This window comes from Labeo rohita, unplaced genomic scaffold, assembly GCF_022985175.1.
Source record: "Labeo rohita strain BAU-BD-2019 unplaced genomic scaffold, IGBB_LRoh.1.0 scaffold_240, whole genome shotgun sequence".
NCBI classification, from domain to species: domain Eukaryota; kingdom Metazoa; phylum Chordata; class Actinopteri; order Cypriniformes; family Cyprinidae; genus Labeo; species Labeo rohita.
The window spans coordinates 86,915-96,940 of NW_026128660.1; the positions used below are offsets into that span (position 1 = coordinate 86,915).

Below are 10,026 nucleotides of genomic sequence, written 5' to 3' on the forward strand. Positions count from 1 at the left end.
AGATTTAATTTTGTTGTTTTAATTACATCTCCATAGCCTAAGGTTAATATTAGCAGCATGTACATATTTATTTGGCAAGATGTGCTACATATGCAGACTGACAGTCACTGATATGTCACTGTCTATGACATCACTGTATCACTGATGTTCTGATTGTTGCTAGGTGATGATGTCACAATGGAAGAACACAATGACATCACTCCAGCAGCTCTGATGGACAGACAGCAGATGTAGATGAAGACATCTGAAACATCTGAATCTGAGACAAAAATGATATATTTAAAACCATTTTTGTAGTAATTGCTTTCAAGTGTTATAGCAGAGTCTTATATCAATTATTTCTCACCTCTTCATTTTTGTTTTTAGTTTTAGAGATTCTGAAGAAAAACTTGTTGAATCATAATTCACATTCTTATAATCTGTATTCATTTCATTATACCTCATGCAATTAGACATTTTACTCACCACATCCACAGAGCTGCTATTATGAGAAACTGAGGTAAAAACAGCAGCAGTGACTGTGTAATGGCTGAACACTGTGTTGTTCACTGGATCTTCACAACACAAAGAAGTGAATCATGACTATCAGAGAAAGCACCTGAATGCTGCAAACATTTGACACTGAAGCACATGTATCATGAGAGATGTGTTACCTCCTACAGCACAGGAATACTGTTGAAGCTCTTCATTGCTGACTGAGTCCAGGTACAGCTTGTTGACTTTAGTGAATCCATCTGTTACCTGTCGTCCGTTCTTGTACCAGGCGTAAGTATGATTGTTGATCAGAGTGCAATTGGTTGAACAGCTTAATATCACTTACTCCTTCTCTAATACAGCAGGTGAGCTTCCTTTCGTCTGTGTACCTAAAATATTTAAGGTATATTGGAAATTACACAGGACACATTTTGACCATAATCAGTTTATCGTGATCAGTTACCTGTAACAGTAAGAATGACTCCAGGTGATCCAGAGTATTGGCCATTTAAGTCAGTGATGATCCTGAATCGATATTCTCCAGAGTCGTTGATCTTGAGATCTTTGATTCTCAGTTTGTTCCCCACATACTCCACACGACCAGCAAACTGATGCTCCTCACGCAGATCCTTGAAATCCTGAGATGGACCATCAGATGGACCGTAATGCCAGAATGTTTTATTTACAGTATAGTTAGAGGGATGTGAGTATGTGCAGGAAATGTCTACTGTTGAGTTCACCAAAGCACAGACTCTTGTAGAGGTGTAAGTCACATCCCAGCAGCCTCTCTGAGAAACACCTGAAAGAGACTCAGATTAACATGCAAAACTCGCACTTTAAATGCATGAGCAAAATAAACTCATGTATGAACAAACAATATCACATGCTACTCCATTTATAGCTACAGTATCTAAATATTGTTTATTATTTGACACTCACACACAGATGAGGAGGAATGTTTAAGGTTTTGATCATGAGAACACGAAAAGCTGCCAGCTTATCTGCTGGGTGACACAAACATGTTGCGGGACACTGTATTTGTAAAATACTGTCCATTCTTAATCCAGTAATACCAAACTCCAGGGGTTAAATCACAGGAAGTTTCACAGGTCAGCTTTACTCTCTTATCTCTCATGTCTGTAGATGCAGGATTCATCCTCACCTGCAGGTCTGAAAAATAAATAAATAAATAAATAAATAAATAAGATGAAAAACGTAATTACACGTCAAACTAAACAGTTAAACTGAACTGAATCTGATGTTTCACTCGTCCTGAGTAGTCTGAGTCTAAAGTCAAATCTTCAGGTTCATTGTTTTTTCTCCAGTTTGTACTTTGTTTCTCACTGAACCAGAACACAGTTTTGATGTTGATGTTGGAGTAAAAGCACTTCAGTGTCACTTCTGACCCCTTCACAGCACAAATAATGTTTTGATTACAGGTCACAGAGAGATGGTCCAGTGTTACAAAGCCTGAAAAAGAAAACATTATTGAGATGAAGAAATTGAAACAATGCAGCCACAATGATTACAACGGTCTATGTCTAGTGTGGTATTTGCTTTTGCTTGTTTAATTTTAGAATGATCCGCTCTTTAAGAAGGCTATGCAGAATTTTGGGGGTGCAGTTTCTTTACACCCACTTTGTTCAAAACATGCCTCCTTGATTACATAAGAACATGACACATGTTATGGTCATGATTTTTGATTATTCTGATTTCAAAAAAAAAAAAACATATTTCAAACCAGGGAGTTAGTTTTGAGTTTTGAAACATCCAGTGTGATTTTATTGTACAGTAACTTCTTAAAAGTGTAAATATCACAAACATTTTGGATCTCTAATTTATGACTCCTCTTAATATATCTTTACATTCACTGCATTTTTAAATACATAGTCAGAAAATCCTGCACATTCAGACTGACATTCTGACCTACTGGACACAAAGTTAAACTGATATTGAAATGATTTCAACTTATCAAAATAAAAGGCAATAATGATCAAAGTAATCACTTTGAACATGTGAAAGATATTTTTATAGCCACATTTAAAGGAAAACGTTACAGAGGAAAAACAAAGTAATTTCCAAACCTGGAATGAGCAGCAGCAGGATCAGCGGTGAGAGTCTGGAGTTCATGATCATCACTTTGTGTAAATTCACATACAATGAAAGACAGAGAGCTGATTGGCCTTAAAAGAAGACACTCACTGAGTCTCACTATGACACACTTGAAGGGTCAGTGCAGTCAAAATCATAATACAGTAAAACACTTTAGAAAGACAGGAATTTTAAATTCAATTAGATATTACACTTGTCTACATTACATGTTGCTGTTGTTCTCTGATGTTGGTTGTCACTTCTATGGTCTGTTTTAGAAGCTGTTACAGACTCTCCTAATCTCATTTCCTTCCCATTTCTTACTGAAAACTTTTTTTTTTTTTTTTTGGATTGCACAGATAATGTACTACTGAATACATTGTTCTGCTAATTTATTCTGACTAAACCGCAGAAAAAATGTGTGGAAGCTGCTAAATCATATAGAGAAGGAATTAGTAAGCAGGAAAGGGAACAATGTTTTGACAAACTAAAGTTTAATAGGCAGAAAAGATATGTACAGTATTAATTAAGATATTAGCCTAATATTTTACCTGCCTGACTAGAAATGATAAGAACAAACATGAATACTGTCAAGATTCTTGTCCTGGAAATCCTGGTTCAGTTTGGTCAACCACAAACACCTTTTGTTCTTCAGACAGTTTTTTGTACTCTTCTCCTTAATCTGTTATAACTTTTGGCAGTCTATTGTACTCCAAATGTTTTTTCCCGATCTGACTGATTAGTACAGCCCAAAACACTGTAATAATTGATCATTTTCAGCAACAGTTTCATTCAGTTCAGTGGTATTGTTTATGTTCACTGCCACCAATATGGCCGAATAATGACGCGCTGTGAAAACACTCCGTACCATTAATGTTTGAGTCATTATTACCAAGCTGTGAGTCCGTTTCTCTAACATAAGTGTAAACCAGCTTTTTCCTATCTGATATCTTTATTTTTAAAACAGAGTGGAGCACTATCACTATTATAATAGGAAGTATTATTGATAAGTCAGTATTGGTGATGAGTGTTTAATTTACAACATGAGCTGAATGCAGTACACCAATCACAACCGACACAATTGAGATTTGGCCATAAATTAGATAAATAATGTGTCACGAATCCTGTCCGGTCTGCCTGCCACCAGAGGTCACCTGTGCATATTGACAATAATACTACAAAGACTGTTGTACTATACACCCTGGACTACATTTCCCATGCTCCATCTCTCCGATTACACACACAGCTGCAGCCAATCATGCATTGTATAAACACGAGGCCTTCACCATCATTCCGGGCTGAGTATTGTCTAGCATTTAGCACTCTCCGAGTGTTAGCTACATTGCGGAGCCATTTCGAGTTTTCAAGTCTAGCTGAGTCTTAGAGGGTTCACTCGAGGACTGTGTACAAGAGTATTTGGACATTGCTTACTACTCTGATTTACCGGACTGTGATTTGAAAAGACTTTTTCTGTGAAGGCATTACTCAACCACTGAAATCTAAGCTCATTCGCAAAGGTTCATCACTCGTTCAGTTCATGGATTATGCTTCGTTGTCTGTGGGCTCTTTGTTTACCGTGGGTGTCGCAGAGGAGAAACACGACACCACGTCTGTGACTGAAATAGCGGCTGCGACGTTAAGTCAACCACAAGCTCCGGGATATTCAAATATAATGATTGCTACTCCGGTGATTAAACCCGCTCATGCTACAGCTAATCTTCTCGAGTCTCGTCAAGCTACAGCTGATCTTCACAAGTCTAGTCAAGCTACAGCTGATCTTCCTGATTCAAGTCAACTCACAGCTGTCCTTCCAGAGTCTTGTCATGTCTCTGCTGTTCGTCCAGAGTCTTGTCAACGTCTCGTCTGATCTTCCAAAGGCACGTCATGTCTCGTCTGATCTTCCAGAGACATGTCACGTCTCATCTGATCTCCCAGAGTCACATCTCGTCTGATCTTCCAGAGGCACGTCACATCTTGTCTGGTCTTCCAGAGTCACACGTCACATCTTGTCTGATCTTCCAGTGTCTCGTCTAATCTTCCAGAGTCACATCACGTCTCGTCTGATCGTCCAGTCTCGTCACGTCTCAGTTGTACATCCAGAGTCTCGTAACGTCAAGAACTCTCTATATGCTCTGAACTGTCTGTCTTCCCTGTTACTGTCAAGGAATCTAAGCCTGAGCTGTCTGTCTGTCTTAATGCTGCTGTTGAGTGTGAATTTGAACTGTCGATCCTGTTTCAGTCAGTGATTCTAGTTGTGAACTGTTTGTCTGTCCATCAATTATCAAGGTGAACAACCCTGAACATACACCCCTGTCAATCACGTTCAAAAAAACTGTTAAAAGTCCATTGTATTCCCTGTTCTGACCCTTGGGTTTGTAGAGTTTCTGTCTGACTCTTGTGTCTTAGTTCCCCCACGTTCCATCTCTGCTTTGGGCTCCTGCTCTGTCTGCTCTGCCCTTGTGGGCTCCTGCTCCGTCTACTCTGTTCTGGTGGTCTTCTACTTCATCTACTCCACCCTGGTGGTCTTCTGCTCTGAAGTGGAGGTCTTCTGCTCTGTCTGCTCCGCCCTGGTGGGCTCCAGTCCTGCCTCAGTCCCAAAGTCCTCCATCTCCACATGGACCTGGCCCTCCATCCCTCGCCCTGTCCCGCCTCCGCTCCACCGCTCTCCTGAATTGTATCATGTTTAGAGCGTCTGGAAGCCGCTCCTTGGAATGGGGGCTGAGGCTCTGTCACAAATCCGGTCTGAGTTTTCAAGTCTAGTTAAGTCTTGTTCTTAGTCTGTTTCATCCGTTCTTGATCCTAGCCTGGTTTCTCTTCTTGTCTGCCTTCAGCCTGCCCTGGATTTATCGCCTGTCTTGGTTACCCTTTGTCTTATCGCTTCGGAATCTGTTCGCCACTCGTTTAACTAATGACTGTCTGTTTGGAATACCTGATTGCCTCTCCCCTTGGATCATGTTCGCAGCCGAACCCTAGCCTGTTCCTGGATTACTCTTGTGTCTTGCCCTGTATTGTATCTGTTTGCTGGTGTTCAACCCATGCCTGTGTTATGACCATGTCTTTGCTTGTTAAAAGCTTGCATATGGATCCGCCCACTTCACATCTTGTTCGCTTATCCGTAACATAATGTTTGACTTTTTTTTTTAAATAATAATAACTTTGGAATCAGGGAATGCCATTTTATTTTATTTCCACAAATTTGAAGGATGAAAACATGTGTGTGTATATATATATATATATATATATATATATATATATATATATATATATATATATATATATATATATATATATATATATATATATATATATAAAGCACTGAAGTCTACTAAATTGTGTTTAAACAGGAAACAGCATTGAATGGCCTAAAATATTAACACAAATCCTGGGATAGCCTTGTGGGCAGTTCGTCGACAGGCAGCACCGTTGCACTTTGGGCATCCCGTTTTCGAGTCCCAGCTTGTGGACCTTTTCTGATCCCGTCCCCCCTCTCTCTCCCACTTCATTTCCTGTCTCACTACTGTCCTATCAAAAAAAGGCAAAACGCCAGAAAAAAAAAAATTAAATTGCTTTATTGATTTTGCAGTGCTTCATTACTGTGGTTACAGTTCATCCACTGAAATATAAAATTTGAATACATAAAATACAGAACACACACACACACAAAATAGATACAAATAAAATACATTTACAACAATGTTGCTACCATTCCATCGCTTATGTTATAGTAGATTTAATATATACATAGTTTCTTACCTTCACTTTTGTTTTTAGTTTGGTTTTGAAATGAGATGCATTTTGATAAAAAACCTGTTGAATCACAATTCACACTCTTAAAACTCAAATACATTTAGTATATTCACTGTATGTCATGCGATTGTGAACAATCTCTAGGTGTTTTACTCACCACATCCACAGAGCTGCTATTATGAGAAACTGAGGTAAAAACAGCAGCAGAGTGACTGTATAATGACTGAACACTGTGTTGTCCACTGAATCTTCACAACACAAAGAAGTGAATCATGACTATCAGAGAAACCACCTGAATGCTGTAAACATTTGACACTGAAGCACATGTATCATGAGAGATGTGTTACCTCCTACAGCACAGGAATACTGTTGAAGCTCTTCATTGCTGACTGAGTCCAGGTACAGCTTGTTGACTTTAGTGAATCCATCTGTTACCTGTCGTCCGTTCTTGTACCAGATGTAAGTATGATTGTCATTCAGAGTGCAGTTAGTCAAACAGCTTAAAATAACTTCATGTTTCTCTGATATTATGCCAGGACTGCTTGTTACCTGTGTATCTGAAAAACAGAATTGTAAATCAAGCTGAGCCTAACACTGAATTTGACTTACATGGAAAACAAAACAAACAAATAAACAAACAAACAAAAAAACACAAAATGGAGTCTCTGTCTTCAAACTGTTTGTTATCAGTGGCACTTAAATTGTATTAAAATTCTAATTAAATTCAAAGTGATCACCTGTAACAGTAAGAATGACTCCAGGTGATCCAGAGTATTGGTTTAAGTCAGTGATGATCCTGAATCGATATTCTCCAGAGTCACTGATCTTGAGATCTTTGATTCTCAGTTTGTTCCCCACATACTCCACACGACCAGCAAACTGATGCTCCTCACGCAGATCCTTGAAGTCCCCATTTTGACTATAATACCAGAATGTTTTATTTACAGTATGATCAGAAGGATGTGAGTATGTGCAGGAAATGTCTACTGTTGAGCCCACCAAAGCACAGACTCTTGTAGAGGTGTAAGTCACATCCCAGCAGCCACTCTGAGAAACACCTGAAAGAGACACAGATTAACATGCAAAATTCACACTTACTTTAAATGTGTGTGTTTAAATATTGTTTATAATTTGACACTCACATATTAAAGAGGAGCGATGTTTGGGGTCTTCACGATAACAGGAAAATCTACCAGCATCTCTGCTGGGTGACACAAACAAGTTGGGGGACACTGTGTCTGTGAAATACTGTGCATCCCTCATCCAGTAATACCGAACTCCAGAGGTCAAAGTGCAGGATGAATTACAGGTCAGTTCTAGTCTCTCATCTCTCGGGTCTGTAGACAAAGGCTTCATTCTCACCTGTAGGACTGAATTAAAGTAAAAATTAAGAAAAAAAATTCATTACATGCCACATGAAAACAACTGACCAGATTCTGGACTCAGTTTCACCTGTGACTGTTAGATTGACGGCTGCTGATCTGAGATGTTTAACTCCATCATTCATGATGAACATGAGCTGATATTCTCCAGAGTCTCTCTCTCTCACGTCTGATATTGTGAGTGTTGAAGAGCTGTTTGAGATCTGATGTTTCACTCGTCCTGAGTAGTCTGAGTCTAAAGTCAAATCTTCAGATTCATTGTTTTTTCTCCAGTTTGTACTTTGTTTCTCACTGAACCAGAACACACTTTTGATGTTGATGTTGGAGTAAGAGCACGTCAGTGTCACGTGGGACCCCCTTAATGCGCAAATACTCTCTTGATGACAGGTCACATTCAAGAGGTCCAGTGTCAGAGAGCCTGAGAAGGAAAACATTATTTTATTATGACATTTAGACGTACTACAGTTCACAAGTTCATGTATTCTTGAGGTATGATAAAGGTAAACATATTTGAGTTCTTGAAAGGCAAGAAGAGAAGAACTGGAAATATGTTGGTCATCACCACAACCACAAAGATTAAAAACTGAAACTGTCACAATAGTGAGGCAAGCAGCGGTTTATACACTCTTGCGTAATAACGGACAGAATCAGATGAACCAGCTCCTCCCGAACCTTTATTTTAGAACATCACTCTGAATTATGTTGGAAAATTTAACAATCTTGCCAATATGTTTCAACACAAGTACATGTAAAGCTAAATATTTAATTGTATAATAACTTTTAATGCACTTTACCCTGATAGCGCACCCACATCTTGGAGACGTATATTTGACGTCTGCATTTACATCTGCAAGACATATTTTTAGAGTGTTTGCTCATCTGCAGTACGTCTATATGACATTTTCTATCAAATGTCAAATAGACGTCTATTAGATGTCTTTAAGATGTTTATGATTTAAAATGGATGTAAAACTGACAGACGTCTGTCAGATGTTTGTACACAGCAGATGCTTTCTAGATCAAGTGATCTTTAACAGACATATTGCAGACATACATGTGCTATCTGGGTGTGTACTTTATTTTAATAAAATAATATTGGATGGATTATTTTGTATTAATCTTTTAGAAAAAAAAAAAAAAAATGTAAGAAGGTCCCCATACCTAACCATCACTGGAGCATAACAGATAGTATTAAAATACAAATACGAGTTCAAATTAGTCACCAGTTTGCCAACATGTAAAAGAGTTATGAATTGTCATGAGACTGAAGAACAGCAATCCAACAACTTTGAAAGTCATTTCAATACAAATGAAATTTGAAATTTATTTTTGTTATATTGAACTAAAACATTAAAACTACAACTAAAATACATTTACACACATTTGACATTTAAAGTCAATGTAATATTAATATTATCAATACATTTAAGCTACATTTTGTTGTGCCACAATAAATCTTGTCCAGTGTAGACTGACTGTCACTGACATATACAGTATACAGATGAAAAAGATTTAGTTAAGCCACAAGCATATAGTTAGACAAGTTCTAACTTAATTGCAATCTAAAACTATTTTTTTTTTTTTTAATGTAAATTAAAATTATTTTGACAAATGAAAAAAAAAAAAACAATCTACTAGTACACACTCTTACCTGGAAAGTGCAGCAGTAAGAGCAGTAAAGGTCTAAAGTCCATGATCTCTCTGTAAAAATTCAGATATACAAGGCAAGACACAAAACATCTGTAGCAGGTTGACGTAAAAAAGACAAATACAGAATATGTCATTTTATTTCCTTCCTCTTTCTGCTGAAGATGATGTGGTGGACAAACACACCCTCCTCCAAATCTTTCCAAAATGTGACATTTTTTCTTATAATTTATACTTCCGGGTTGTTGTGCTTTGCTGCCTATACACAAGGGGTGTCGAAATTAATCGTTTCTACGATGCATCGCAATGCAGATGAGGACAATTCGGTATCGGTTCAGTAATAGACCATAACCGATTATAACGTACTGACGCTTTTCTGACGTCATTTGCCACATACGTACTTTGTAGCAGTAGAATACAATGGCTATAATAAGGGAGGTGAGACTCGAGCGTGAGTAATTAAAAATGCTCCAACTACTTTAAAAGCCAAAATGTGCCCACATGAAGCACTTTCTAATGCCTCAACAGGAGCGCTTCACAAAAATGAAACGAAACAAATACATACCTCACAGACATGATACATATACAGTGGGGCAAAAAAAAAGTATTTAGTCAGCCACCAATTGTGCAAGTTCTCCCACTTGCACAGAGGCCTGTAATTTTCATCATAGGTATACCTCAACTA

The 10,026-nt window shown here is 38.0% G+C and overlaps 1 protein-coding gene across 1 annotated transcript; it reads right to left on the reverse strand.

Moving 5' to 3' along the window:
* Nucleotides 1–41: 41 nt before the first annotated feature.
* LOC127159657 (uncharacterized) lies at nt 42–8,507 on the reverse strand. The gene is made up of 7 exons (XM_051102443.1): nt 8,489–8,507; nt 7,765–8,112; nt 7,455–7,682; nt 7,050–7,370; nt 6,660–6,869; nt 466–554; nt 42–259 (listed from the first exon to the last, which is right to left on the reverse strand). The coding sequence occupies exons 1-7, from the start codon at nt 8,505–8,507 to the stop codon at nt 197–199; spliced, it is 1,278 nt and encodes a 425-aa protein (XP_050958400.1). The 3' UTR covers nt 42–196.
* Between the last annotated feature and the right edge of the window lie 1,519 nt (nt 8,508–10,026).

Coding starts and splice junctions, on each gene's coding strand:
- LOC127159657 (XM_051102443.1), bottom strand. Junction 7,371..7,454: donor ACATCGCTCCTCTTTAATAT/GTGAGTGTCAAA, acceptor TGTCTCTTTCAG/GTGTTTCTCAGAGTGGCTGC. Junction 260..465: donor ATAGCAGCTCTGTGGATGTG/GTGAGTAAAATG, acceptor TTTTTGTCTCAG/ATTCAGATGTTTCAGATGTC.